The 15,491-nt window shown below is 39.7% G+C and overlaps 1 protein-coding gene across 2 annotated transcripts in view; it reads left to right on the top strand.

Moving 5' to 3' along the window:
- The first annotated feature begins 2,730 nt into the window (after positions 1–2,730).
- LOC526757 (solute carrier family 22 member 10) overlaps positions 2,731–15,491 on the top strand; it is a 36,458-nt gene continuing 23,697 nt past the window's right edge. The window contains exon 1 of one of the 2 annotated variants that reach the window (XM_059883087.1): positions 2,731–3,317. In XM_059883087.1, the coding sequence (XP_059739070.1) occupies positions 2,916–3,317 (402 nt within the window). In that variant the 5' untranslated portion in view covers positions 2,731–2,915. The remainder of the gene's footprint in view (positions 3,318–15,491) is intronic. The other variant, XM_002699300.6, reaches the window with a different exon arrangement.

Below are 15,491 nucleotides of genomic sequence, written 5' to 3'. Positions count from 1 at the left end.
AATTACAAGTACTGAAATTGAAACTGTGATTAACAATCCCCCAACGAACAAAAGTCTAGGAGAGATAACTTCACAGATGAATTCTATCAAATATTTAGAGAAGAGTTAACACTTACCCTTTAGAAACTCTTCCAAAAAATTGTAGAGGAAGGAACTTACCTGGTGGTCTAGTGGTTAAGACTCTGTGCTTCCACTGCAGAGGGATCGGGTTTCACCTCTGGTCAGGGAACTAAGATCCCACATGCCACACAATGTAGACCAAAAAAAAAAGTAATAAAAAAATTATAGAGGAAGGAACACTCCTAAGCTCATACTACGATACCACCATCCCTCTGATACCAAAACCAGACAAACATCACACACACACAAAAGAAAAAATTACAGGCCAATATCACTGATGAACATAGATACAAAAATCCACAACAAAATAGTAGCAAACTGAATCCAACAACATATAAAAGGATCATACACTATGATCAAGTGGGATTTATACAAGGTATGCAGAATTTTTCAATATCCACATATCAATCACTGTGATATGCAATGATTGATATGCAGTGATTAAATCTCAAACAATGCAGAAAAAGCTTTTCATAAAATTCAACACAGGTTTATGACTAAAGACACTTCAGAAGATGGGCATAGAGGGAAACTACTTCAACATAATGGGCTTTCTTGGTGGCTCAGTTGGTGAAGAATCCTCCTATAAGGCAGGAGACACGGGTTTGATCCATTGGTCAGGAAGACCCCCTGGAAAATTAAATGGCTACCCACTCCAGGGTTCTTTCCTGGAGAACTCCATGGATAGAGGAGCCTGGAAGGCTTCAGTCTATGGAGTCACAAAGAGTGGACATAACTTAGCGACTGAAAAACAACAAAAGGTTTTTCATAACTTTCTGTCTAAGAAGCAAGCATCTTTTAGTGTCATGGCTGCAGTCACTGTCCACAATGATTTTGGAGACCAAAATCAGAAAATCTGTCACTGCTTCCATTTTTTTCCCCTTCACTTTGCATGAAGTGATTGGACCAGATGCCATGATCTTAGTTTTTTTAAAGTTGAGTTTCAATCCAGCTTTTACACTCTCCTCTTTTACCCTAATATTGTTCATGGGGTTCTCAGGGCAAGAATACAGAAGTGGTTTGCCATTCCCTTCTCCAGTAGACCACATTTTGTCAGAATTCTCCACGATGACCTGTCCATCTTGGGTGGCCCTACACGACATGGCTCCTAGTTTCATTGAGTTAGACAAATAGGAAAATGAGTAAGTCAAGACTATATTGTCACCCTGCTTATTTAACTTACATGCAGAGAACATCATGAGAAACGCTGGGCTGGAGGAAGCACAACCTGGAATCAAGATTGCTGGGAGAAATATCAATAACCTCAGATATGCAGGTGACACCACCATTATGGCAGAAAGTGGAGAAGAACTAAAGAGCCTCTTGATGAAAGTGAAAGAGGAGAGTGAAAAAGTTGGCTTAAAGCTCAGCATTCAGAAAACTAAGATCATGGAATCCAGTCCCATCACTTCATGGCAAAAAGATGGAGAAATAGTGGCTGACTTTATTTTTGGTGGCTCCAAAATCACTGCAGATGATGACTGCAACCATGGAATTAAAAGACGCTTACTCCTTGGAAGAAAAGCTATGATCCACCTAAATAGCATATTAAAAAGCAGAGACATTACTTTGCCAACAAAAGTGCATCTAGTCAAGGCTATGGTTTTTCCAGTAGTCATGTATGGATGTAAGAGTTGGACTTTAAAGTAAGCTGAGTGCCAAAGAATCGATGCTTTTGAACTGTGGTGTTGAAGAAAACTCTTGAGAGTCCCTTGGACTGCAAAGAGATTCAACCAGTCCATCCTGAAGGAAATCAGCCCTGAATATTCATTGGAAGGACTGATGCTGAAGCTGAAACTCCAATACTTTGGTCACCTGATGCAAAGAACTGACTCATTGGAAAAGACCCTGATGCTGGGAAAGATTGAAGGTGGGAGGAGAAGGGGACAACAGAGGATAAGATCATTGGATGGCATCACCGACTCAATGGGCATGAGTTTGAGTAAACTCTGGGAGTTGGTGATGGACAGGGAGGCCTGGCATGCTGCAGTCCATGGGGTCGCAAAGAGTCGGACACCACTGAGGGACTGAACTGAACTGAACTTTTACCCTCATCAAGAGGCTCTTTAGTTCTTCTCCACTATCTGCCATTAGAGTGGCATCTGCGAATCTGAGGTTATTGATATTTCTCCCAGAAGTCATGATTCCAGTTCATGATTAATCCAAATTGGCATTTCACATTATGTACTTTGCATATCAGTTAAATAAGCAGAGTGACAACATACACCCTAGTTGTTCCCCTTTCCCAACTTTGAACCAGTTAGAAATTGCATCATACTCCACTTTAATTAAAAGCAAAGGATTGTATTTTCTTGAGTAGTGTGTTGTTACAGAACAAACAAGAAAAAAACCATTTGTTTTCTTCTCTTTCCTAGAATAGTCTTTGTGTCTCTCCAGTTCCGTTTTTTAGAAATGACTGAAGACTGTGTAGCTTACTTTAAGGTTATTCAAAGGTCACGTACATGACAAAGTCCTATGCCAGTTTCACAAAATCACAAAGGACAAACACATTCAGAGAGTAAATATTTAAACAGATTTAATATTCATGAGATACAGATATCTTTGGTAAATAATTTTCTCTATAACTTTGCTAAAAAGCAACCATCCCATGCTTTCAAAAGGACTAGGGAAACTGATTCCATTGCTCTGTTACAGTAGTGAGGTGGGTTAGACCCAGGCATGAGAAACTGGCATGAGGTCGCATAGACTTAGTGTGAATTAAAGAAAACATTTTCTCCCCTTGAACTTCTCTCTGTAAAGTCATTTTGACTCCTCTTGAATATCACCTGTTTGCAATGGCCTTTGAGGAGCTCCTGGATAAAGTTGGTGGCCTGGGGAAATTCCAGATACTTCAGATGGCTTTAATTTTCCCTTCTTTCATGATAGTAGTCTGTCACTCACTGTTGGAGAACTTCACTGCAGCCGTTCCTGGTCATCGCTGCTGGGTCCACATCCTCGATAATGCCACTGTCTCTGATAATGACACTGGGATCCTCAGCCCTGATGTCCTCCTGAGAATCTCCATCCCACTGGATTCAAACTTGAAACCAGAGAAGTGTCGTCGTTTCCTCCACCCCCAGTGGCAGCTCCTTCACCTGAATGGGACTTTCCCCAACATGACTGACCTGGACACAGAGCCCTGTGTGGACGGCTGGGTGTATGACCACAGCTTGGTCTCCTCCACCATCGTGACTGAGGTAAAGGCCCAATTTACTTCTTATAAGTGTAGGTGTATACTCAGTCATGTCCTGAACATACAGTCGTGTCCTGAGTCATATCCTGTTTGAAAGTAAAAGTTAGTCACTCAGTCGTGTCCAACTTTGTGACCCCATAGACTGTAGCCCACCAGGCTCCTCTGTCCATGGAATTCTCCAGGCAAGAATACTGGAGTGGGTTGCCATTACCTTCTCCAAGCGATCTTCCTGACCCAGGGATCGAACTCAGTTCTTCCTCATTGCAGGCAGACCCTTTACCAACTGAGCCACCAGGGAGTGCTCCTATCCTGTTTAGAATAACATAAATGAATTCTGAAGGAGATCAGCCCTGGGACTTCTTTGGAAGGAATGATGCTAAAGCTGAAACTCCAGTACTTTGGCCACCTCATGCGAAGAGTTGACTCATTGGAAAAGACTCTGATGCTGGGAGGGATTGGGGGCAAAAGGAGAAGGGGACGACAGAGGAAGAGATGGCTGGATGGCATCACTGACTTGATGGACGTGAGTCTGAGTGAGCTCCGGGAGTTGGTGATGGACAGGGAGGCCTGGCGTGCTGCGATTCATGGGGTCACAAAGAGTCGGACACGACTGAGCGACTGATCTGATCTGAAACAGGGTTCAAGTCTTCAGTCACTGAGTAGATAATGTAGCCAGCTTCCTTTCATACTTTTAGTAAGGAGTGATTGATTATCCTTTTAATTGCCAAGCACTTTATTCTTTTTAATTTATTTATTTACTTTAATTGGAGGATAATTACTTTACAATATTGTGATGGTTTTTGCCATATATCGGTATGAATTGGCCATAGGTATACATGTGTCCCCTCCATTCTGAAGCCCCCTCCCATCTCCCTCCCCACCCTATCCCACCAGGTTGTCACAGTGCACTGGCTTTTCATGCCCTGTGTCATACATCAAACTCACACTGGTTATCTATTTTACATATGGTAATTTTAAAAACCCAGAAATAATCAAATGGGACTTAAATAAACTTAAAAGCTTTTGCACAAAGAAGGAAACTATAAGCAAGGTGAAAAGACAGCCCTCAGAATGGGAGAAAATAATAGCAAATGAAACAACTGACAAAGAATTAATCTCCAAAATACACAAGCAGTTCATGCCACTCAATACCAGAAAAACAAACAACCCAATCAAAAAGTGGGCAGAGGCTGAGGACAAGATGGGAGAGGAGTAGGTGAAATACATCTCTCTCCACGGATATATCAGGAATACACCTTCAAACACAGAAGTGCATGCAGAACACCAGCTGAGAGCAGACAGGAGTACCTGACCAGCAGAAAAGAATATGTAGAACCATGCAAAACTCGGTAGGATGAAGGAACTAGGGGGGAAAATAGGAGTGTTAGTAGGACTGGACCTGCCCTTGGTGGGAGGGGGAACTGAAGCAGGGGTCCAGTCCCCACAGTGGGACAGTTGTCCGAGTCAGAGGAGAAACATTTAAGGCTGAGAGTGAAACAGCTGATCTGTGGCAGCCTAAATGGAATGAGAATCAGACAGTCCTTGCTGCAGCCATACATACCTCAGACAGTAACACTGGTCTTCTGGAAGGCACAGCAGCTGGGAGCTGGAGTTTAGGGATTGTGGTGCGAGGGCTCCTCCCAGGGCGAGGGCTGCTGTTGACTGTGGAGAGACTGAGGGGATGTGAGGGAGGAGATTGTGGTGGGAAATGCCGGTGGAGGAAAGCCCGGCAGCCATGGAAGCAAGGTGATACTGCTGAGTCACATGTAGGGGGTGAAGCCATTACCATAGCCTCTCTCTCCCCACACACCAGCATTGGCAGCTGAACAATAGACAGCCTGGTCTATCAAATGCCTGACTCACTGAACTAGAGTAGGACCCCATCCAGGGTGCTCCTTTTGGTGACTGATATGCCAAACTACAGAGTAGGACCCCAGCCAGGGGGACCCTTCTATGTGTCTGATTGACTGAACAACAGAGAGGGACCCCAGGCAAGGGAGCCCTCTAAGTGCCTGCATAGGCAGAGCAATGGAGAAAGACTGGCCAAAGAGACCTGATCGCCAGCTACAAGAAGCTTGAAGAAAGACTCTGATAGGGCCATAACTCCTGTGACAGAGGCAGTCAGTGTCCCTGCACACGTGGCACCAGCAGGGTCCCCACAAGCCAAGAAGCTGTGCTGCCTTCACGCTCAGCTCTCACTGGGGCAGAGCTGCCACAGGCAAAAAAAGTCTTGTGTCTATGCACGCAAGATCACTTCTGTTGTGTCCAACTCTGCAACCTTGTAGACTGTGGCTTGCCAGGGTTCTCTATCAGAGAGGATGTTCTTCAGGCAAGAATATTGGAGTGTATTGGCCAAAACTGGTTGCCATACCCTTCTAGAGCACTATATTTCCTGCTGCCCTAGCCGCCAACCCACCTGAATACTTGGTGCTGCCAGAATCCCTGCAACTGCAGTACCTCCACACCTGGCCCTCACAGGAGCAAACCCAAACCCTCCAGGACAGCCTCAGAGCTAAACCCCAGTGGACAATCCACATGTAGAGGTGGATTGTGGATTTCAAAACCACAATTGAAACCCAGGGACAGTGTAGCTAGGGCAAAAGACCCAAAACTTTCTCACCAGCTGTACAAGCTCCAAAGTAAATCCACATGATCAACTAAGCAGACTCTGTGTCTATGGAATATATCAAAGGTCATTGAGAGTTCCCACAAAAGAAAACACACTAGTTCTGATAGCTGTGGACATTGAAGGCAAGAACATACAGGAGTAGGACCAGATTAGAATTTGAGCTGCCCCCACAGCAGGTCCAGAGATTAGCACATGTTGGAGGGCATCCTAGGGAGATAAGGTGAACTGTGATTCCCAGGGAGAGAAACTGACAGCAGTGACTCAAGAAAAACATTTACCATTCTTATTTTTTTACTTGTTCTGTACATTCTTTTGGATTTTTTTTTCTTTTCTTCCCCTTTGTTGTAGTTGTTGATTTTTTCGGCACTAAGAAATCCAATTAAGTTTTTGAGCTTTTTTTTTTTCTCAGTAACATTTTTTATTGTTGTCATAAACCTCTGCCTCTACATTGGGCTTTTGAAGTTCTGTGGAGTTTTCCTCTTTTCTTTTTTCTTTTCTCTTTTTTAATTTTTTAAACCTATTATTATGTTTCTGCATTGATTCCTCTATTTGCTATTCCTACTGTTCTTTTACCCTTGTATCAATCTTTAATGTATACAAATTTTCTTTGTCTACCTCTATTTAACTTTGCACAGCTATTTTTTCTTTTCTTTCTCTCCTTTCCTCTCAACATATTTGTTAGATTTATTTTCATTGCTTTATTTCCCAATTGGCAACTTGCTTTAGTTTTGTTTTCCAGTTTGTGCTTTAATTACTTTTGTTCTAGTAGATATAATTTTCTGTTTCCTTAGTTTACCAGGTCAATCTACTGTACTTTATTTTTATTGGACTGTTTTGATTTTGCTTGTGGGAGTATATGTATATGTGTATTCAGTCACATTTTCTATCATTGTTATAAACCTCTGCCTCTATGTTGGGCTTTTGCAACTCTGTGAAGTTATCCTTTCTTTTCCTTTTTTCTTTCTTCTTCCATTTTTTCGTTTTCTCTTTTTTATAATTTTAATTTTTTAAGCCTATTATATTTTTTGTACATTTATTCCTTTGTTTGCCTTTCCTACTGTTCTTTTCCCCTTGCAGTTAATCTTTAATGTATGTAAAACTTCCTCATCTACCTCTATTTAACTTTGCATATCTATTCTTTCTTTTCTTTCTTTCCTTTCCCCTCAATATATTTGTTAGTTTTGTTATCATTGCTTTATTCCCCACTTGGCTGGCACCTTGCTTTAATTTTGTTTTCCAGTTTGTGCTTAAGTTAGTTTTGTTCTTAACTGGTAAATGTAATTTTTTATTTCTTTTGTTCACTGGGTCAATCTACTATACTTTATTTTTGTTAGACTGTTTTCACTTTGCTCATGGGTATATATGTATATGTGTATATTCCATTATTTTAATTATTATTTTCCTGATTTTGTAATTTCCATTTGTCTGTGGTTCATCTTTGGTTTCTTGGTTTTTGATATTTGTTTTAATCTAACTTAATGCCATAACAAGCCACTTGTGGAATCTTTGTTCCTGACCAGAGATCAAGCCCTGAGCTTTTGGAATGGGAGCACTGACTCCAAGGCCTTAGACTACCAGAGAACTAATCCTAGGGAGTATCAAATAGTGAGAACTCACTCAAAGTAAACTACTTGAATACAAGAACCAGCATCACCCAATCACCAATAGAACCCTGTGAAAGATGCCTCATCTAAACAACAAACAAGACAAAAATACAAACCTAATCATCATCAGACAGGATTATCACCTCACTCAGCCTTGCCATTAGAGGGAAGACAAACAAACAAAAACTCAGCACAAATCTCACCCTATACGAAGCTCACACAAACCACTGGACCAATCTTAGGAGGGCAGAAACAAAAAGGAAAACAGAATTCAACCTTCTTCAAGGAAAGAATTCAACTTTCCTTGAGGCCTTGGAAAAGGATACCTCAAACACAATAACTTTAAAAAAATAATAATGAAAAGGAAGAGAAATACTGCACAAATGAAGGAACAAACTAGAAAAACAGAAGTCCAAATAAATGAAGAGGAAATGGGAAAAATACCTGAAAAATAATTCAGAATAATGATAGTAAAGATGATCAAATACCTTGAAAATAAAATGGAGAAAATGCAGGAATCAATTAACAAAGACCTAGAAGAATTAAGAATAAACATACAGAGACAAGCAACACAATTACTGAAGTCAAAAATACTCTAAAGCAATCAATAGCAGAATATGTGAAGCAAAAGAATGAATTAGTGAGCTGGAAGATAAAATAGTGGAAATAAGTTCTGAAGAGCAGAATAAAGTTAAAAGAATGAAAAGAGCTGAGAACAATCTCAGAGACCTCTAGGACCACATCAAATGCACCAGCATTCCAATTATAGGGGTCCTAGAAGAAGAGGAAAAGAAAGGATATGAGAAATTTTTTGAAGAGATTATAGTTGAAAATTCCCCAACATGGAAAAGGAAATAGTCAATCAAGTCCAAGAGGCACAAAGAGTCCCATACAGGATAAACCCAAGGAGAAACATGCCAAGACACATACTAATCAAGCTAACAAAGACTAAACACAAAGAATATTAAAAGAAGTAAGGGAGAAGCAACAAGTAACATACAAGGGAAACCCCATATGCTTAACAGTTGATCTTTCAGCAAAAACTCCACAGGCCAGAAGGGAATAGCAGGATATATTTACAGTACTGAATGGGAAAAATCTACAGCCAGGATTACATACCCAGTAAGGATCTCATTCAAAATTGATGGAGAAATAAAAAGCTTTTCAGATAAGTAAAAGTTAAGAGAATTCAGTACCACCAAAGCAGCTTTACAACAAATGTTAAAGGGACTTATATAATCAGGCAATACAGGAGAAGAAAAAAGATCTACAAAATCAACCTCAAACAATTAAGAAAAGGGCAATCAGTTCACTTCCGTCCCTCAGTCATGTCCAACATTTTGTGACCCCATGAATCGCAGCATGCCAGGCCTCCCTGTCCATCACCATCTCCCAGAATTAACTCAAACTCACGTCCATCGAGTCGGTGATGCCATCCAGCCCTCTCATCCTCTGTTATCCCCTTCTCCTCCTGCCCCCAATCCCTCCCAGCATCAGAGTCTTTTCCAATGAGTCAACTCTTCGAATCAGGTGGCCAAAGTACTGGAGTTTCAGCTATAGCATCATTCCTTCCAAAGAAATCCCAGGGCTGATCTCCTTCAGAATGGACTGGTTGGATCTCCTTGAAGTCCAAGGGACTCTCAAGAGTCTTCTCCAACACCACAGTTCAAAAGCATCAATTCTTCGGCGCTCAGATTTCTTCACAGTCCAATTCTCACATCCCTACATGACCACTGGAAAAACCATAGCCTTGACTAGATGGACCTTTGTTGGCAAAGTAATGTCTCTGCTTTTGAATATGCTATTCAGGTTGGTCATAACTTTCCTTCCAAGGAGTAAGCGTCTTTTAATTTCATGGCTGCAGTCACCATCTGCAGTGATTTGGGAGCCCAAAAAAATAAAGTCTAACACTATTTCCACTGTTCCCCCATCTATTTCCCATGAAGTGATGGGACCAGATGCCATGATCTTCGTTTTCTGAAAGTTGAGTTTCAAGCCAACTTTTTCACTCTCCTCTTTCACTTTCATCAAGAGGCTTTTTAGTTCCTCTTCACTCTCTGCCATGAGGGTAGTGTCATCTGCATTTCTGAGGTTATTGATATTTCTCCTGGCAATCTTGATTCCAGCGTGTTCTTCTTCCAGCCCAGTGTTTCTCATGGTGTACTCTGCATATAAATTAAATAAGCAGGGTGACAATATACAGCCTTGACATACTCCTTTTTCTATTTGGAACCAGTCTGTTGTTCCATGTCCAGTTCTAACTGTTGCCTCCCGACCTGCATATAGGTTTCTCAAGAGGCAGGTCAGGTGGTCTGGTATTCCCATCTCTTTCAGAATTTTCCACAGTTTATTGTGATACACACAGTCAAAGGCTTTGGCATAGTCAATAAAGCAGAAATAGATGTTTTTCTGGAACTCTCTTGCTTTTTCCATGATCCAGTGGATGTTGGCAATTTGATCTCTGGTTCCTCTGCCTTTTCTAAAACCAGCTTGAACATCTGGAAGTTCACGGTTCACGTATTGCTGAAGTCTGGCTTGGAGAATTTTGAGCATTACTTTACTACCATGTGAGATGAGTGCAATTGTGTGGTAGTTTGAGCATTCTTTGGCATTGCCTTTCTTTGGGATTGGAATGAAAACTGACCTTCTCCAGTCCTGTGGCCACTGTTGAGTTTTCCAAATTTGCTGCCATATTGAGTGCAGCACTTTCACAGTATCATCTTTCAGGATTTGAAATAGCTCAACTGGAATTCCATCACCTCCACTAGCTTTGTTCAAAAAGGCAATAGGAACATGTATATCAATAATTACTTTAAACGTAAATGGATTAAATGCTCCAACCAAAAAACAGACTCGCTGAATGGATACAAAACAAGACCCATATATATGCTGTCTACAAGAAACCCACTTCAGACCTCAAGACACATATAGACTGAAATTCAGAGGATGGAAAACATATTCCATGCAAATGGGAAGCGAAAGAAAGCTGGAGTAGCAATCCTCATATCAGACAAAATAGACCTTAAAATAAAGAGGCTTCCAAGAGATAAGGAAGGACACTTCATAATGATCAAGGGATCAATCCAAAAGGAAGAGATAACAATTGTACATATCTATGCACCCAACATAGGAGCAACTCAATACATAAGACAAACACTAACAGACATAAAAGGAGAAATTGACAGTAACACAATAATGGTAGGAGACTTTAACACCCCACTCACATCAATGGACAGATCATCAAAACAGAAAATTAATAAGTAAACACAAATCTTAAACAATGCATTAGATGAGATGGATCTCATTGATATCTTCAGGACATTCCATCTGAATGCAGAAAAATACATCTTCTTCTCAAGTGCACATGGAACATTCTCCAGGATAGACAATATCTTGGGTCACAAATCAAATCTCAGTAAATTTAAGAAAATTGAAATCGTATCAAGCGTCTTCTCCATTGACAACGCTATGAGACTAGATATCAATTACAAGAAAAAAAAAAACAGTAAGAAACACAAAAACATGGAGATTAAACAACACGTTTCTAAATAACCAGCAGGTGACTGAAGAATCAAAAGGGAAATCAAAAAATATCTGGAAACAAATGACAATGAAAACACGACAACTCAAAACCTATGGGATGCAGCAAAAGCACTTCTAAGAGAGAAATGTATAGCAGTACAATCTTACCTCAAAAAACAAGAAAAACATCGAATAGACAACCTAACTTTACACCTAAAACAACTGGGAAAAGAACAAAAAGCCCCAAAATTAGTAGAAGGAAAGAAATCATAAAGATATGAGCATAAATAAATGAAAAATAAATGATGGAAACAATAATAAAGAATTCTAAAACTAAAAGCTGGTTCTTTGAGAAGATAAACAAAATTGCAAGCCTTTAGCTGACTCATCAAGAAAAAAACAGAAGAATCAAATCAACAAAATTAGAAATGAAAAAGGAGAGGTTGCAACAGACAATGCAGAAATACAAAGGATTATAAGAGACTATTATGAACAACTATACGGCAATAAAATGGATAACCTGGAAGAAATGGACAGATTCTTAGAAAAGTTCAATCTTCCAAGACTGAACCAGGAAGAAACAAATTATGAATAATTACAAGCACTGAAATTGAAGCTGTGATCAAAAATCTCCCAAAAAACAAAAGCCCAAGACCAGATGGTTTCACAGAAGAATTCTATCAAGCATTTAGAGAAGAGCTAATACCCACCCTTCTAAAACTCTTTCCAAAAATTGCATATGAAGGAACACTGTCAAAGTCATTCTACAAGCCCACCATCACCCTGATACCAAAACCAGACAAAGACAACACAAAAAAAGAAAACTACAGGCCAATATCACTGATGAACATAGATGCAAAAGTCCTCAACAAAATTTTAGCAAACAGAATTCAGCAACACATCAAAAAGCTCATACACCATGATCAAGTTGGGTATATTCCAGAAATGCAAGGATTCTTCAATATACACAAATCAATGTGATACACCATATTAACAAACTGAAAGACAAAAGCCATACGACAATCTCAACAGATGCAGAAAAGGCCTTTGACAGAATTCAGCACCAATTTGTGATTAAAACTCTTCAAAAAGTGGGCATAGAAGAAAGCTACCTCAACATAGTAAAGGCCATAGATGATAAACCTACAGCAAACATTATTCTCAATGATGAAAAACTGAAACCATTCCACCTAAGATCAGGAAAAAGAGAAGGGTGTCCACTTTTGCCACTGTTATTCAACATAGTTCTGGACCACCTACCTACAGCAATCAGAGAAGAAAAAGAAATAAAATGAATCCAGGTCAGAAAAGAAGTAAAGCTCTCACTGTACATAGAAAACCCTATGACATGATACTGTACATAGACAGATGACATGATACTGTACATAGAAAACCCTAAAGATGGTATCAGAAAATTACTAGAGTTAATCAGTGAATTTAGCAAAGTTGCAGGATACAAAATCAATGCACAGAAATCACTTGCATTTCTATATACTAACAATGAAAAATCAGAAAGAGAAATTAAGGAATCCATTCCAGTCACCATTATAACAAAAAGAATTAAATATCTAAGAATAAACTTACCTAAGGAGACAAAAGAACTGCACACAGAAATTATAAGACACTAATGAAAGAATCAAAGATGACATAAACAGATGGAGAGATATTCCATGTTCTGGGTAGGAAGAATCAATATTGTGAAAATGACTTACTACCAAATGCAGTTTACAGATTCAATGCAATCCCTGTCAAATTACCAATGGCATTTTTCACAGAACCAGAACAAAAAATTTCACAATTCATATGGAAACATAAAGACCCTGAATAGCCAAAGCAGTCTTGAGAAAGAAGAATGAAGCGGGAGGAACCAATCTTCCTGACTTCAGATTATACTACAAAGCTACAGTCATCAAGACAGTATGGTACTGGCATAGAAACAGAAATATACACCAATGGAACAGGACAGAAAGCCCAGAAATAAACCCATGCACCTTTTGGTAACTTATTTTTTAAAAAGAAGGCAAGAAGATAAAATGGGACAAAGACAGCCTCTTGAATAAATGGTGCTGGGAAAACTGAACAGCTACATGTAAAAGAATGAAATTAGAACACTTCCTAACACCCTACACAAAGATAAACTCAAAATGGATTAAAGACCTAAATGTAAGACCAGAAATTATAAAACTCATGGAGGAAAACATAGGCAGAACACTCGATGACATAAATCAAAACAAGATCCCCTATGAACCACCTCCTAGAGTAATGGAAATAAAAACAAATGACACATGTACCCCAATGCTCATCGCAGCACTGTTTGTAATAGCCAGGACATGGAAGCAACCTAGATGTCCATCAGCAGATGAATGGATAAGAAAGTTATGGTACATATACACAATGGAGTATTACTCAGCCATTAAAAAGAATACATTTGAATCAGTTCTAATGAGGTGGATGAAACTGGAGCCTATTATACACAGTGAAGTAAGCCAGAAAGAAAAACACCAATACAGTATACTAACACATATATATGGAATTTAGAAAGATGGTAACAATAACCCTGTGTACGAGACAGCAAAAGAGACACTGATGTATAGAACAGTCTTATGGACTCTGTGGGAGAGGGAGAGGGTGGGAAGATTTGGGAGAATGGCATTGAAACATGTAAAATATCATGTATGAAACGAGTTGCCAGTCCAGGTTCGATGCATGATACTGGATGCTTGGGGCTAGTGCACTGGGACGACCCAAGGGATGGTATGGGGAGGGAGGAGGGAGGAGGGTTCAGGATGGGGAACACATGTATACCTGTGGCGGATTCATTTTGATATTTGGCAAAACTAATACAATTATGTAAAGTTTAAAAATAAAATAAAATTTAAAAATAAAAAACAAACAAAAGTAAACAAGTGGGACCTGATTAAACTTAAAAGCTTTTGCACAGCAAAGGAAACTATAAGCAAGGTGGAAAACAACCCTTAGAATGGGGGGAAATAATAGCAAATGAAATAAGTGGCAAAGGATTAATTTCCAAAATATAAAAGCAGGGAGCATGTATACCTGTGATGGATTCATTTTGATGTTTGGCAAAACTAATACAATTATGTAAAGTTTAAAAATAAAATTAAAAAAATAAAAAAATAAAAACATTTTCCTCATTAAAAAAAAAAAAAGCAGCTCATACAACTCAATACAAGAAAAACAGACAACCCAATCAAAGAGTGGGAGAAAGACCTAAGCAGACATTTCTCCAAAGAACACATACAGATGGCAAACAAACACATGACAAGATGCTCAGTATCACTCATTATTAGAGAAATGTAAATCAAAACGACAATGAGATATCACCTCACACCAGTCAGAATGGCCAAAATCAAAAATATTACAAGTAATAAATGCTGGAGATGGTGTGGAGAAAAGGGAATGCCCTTGCACTGTTGGTGGAAATGTAAATTGATACAGCCACTGTGGAAGACGGTATGCTTCTGCTGCTGCTGCTGCTGCTGCTAAGTTGTCTCAGTCGTGTCCAACTCTGTGCGATCCCAGAGATGGCAGCCCACCAGGCTTCCCCATCCCTGGGATTCTCCAGGCAAGAACTGGAGTGGGTTGCCATTTCCTTCTCCAATGCATGAAAGTGAAAAGAGAAAGTGAAGTTGCTCAGTCGTGTCCGACTCTTAGGGACCCCATGGACTGCAGCCTACCAGGCACCTCCATCCATGGGATTTTCCGGGCAAGAGTACTGGAGTGGGTTGCCATTGCCTTCTCCAGGAAGATGGTATGGAGATCCCTTAAAAAACTAGGAATGAAACCACCATATGACCCAGAAATCCCACTCCTACACATACACCCTGAGGAAACCAAAATTGAAAGAGACACATGTATCCCATTGTTCACTGCAGCACTATTTACAGTACCTAGGTGAAATCCCTTATGATTATACAGTGAAAGTGAGAAATAGATTTAAGGGCCTAGATCTGATAGATAGAGTGCCTGATGAACTATGGAATGAAGTTCGTGACATTGTACAAGAGACAGGGATCAAGACCATCCCCATGGAAAAGAAATGCAAAAAGGCAAAATGGCTGTCTGGGGAGGCCTTACAAATAGCTGTGAAAAGAGAAGCAAAAAGCAAAGGAGAAAAGGAAAAATATAAGCATCTGAATGCAGAGTTCCAAAGAAGAGCAAAAAGAGATAAGAAAGCCTTCCTCAGCGATCAATGCAAAGAAATAGAGGAAAACAACAGAATGGGAAAGACTAGAGATATCTTCAAGAAAATCAGAGATACCAAGGGAACATTTCATGCAAAGATGGGCTCGATAAAGGACAGAAATGTGTGGACCTAACAGAAGCAGAAGATATTAAGAAGAGATGGCAAGAATACACAGAAGAACTGTACAAAAAAGGTCTTCACAACCCAGATAATCAC

This window comes from Bos taurus, chromosome 29 (genome assembly GCF_002263795.3).
Source record: "Bos taurus isolate L1 Dominette 01449 registration number 42190680 breed Hereford chromosome 29, ARS-UCD2.0, whole genome shotgun sequence".
NCBI classification, from domain to species: domain Eukaryota; kingdom Metazoa; phylum Chordata; class Mammalia; order Artiodactyla; family Bovidae; genus Bos; species Bos taurus.
This window is presented reverse-complemented; position numbering and strand designations above follow the sequence as displayed.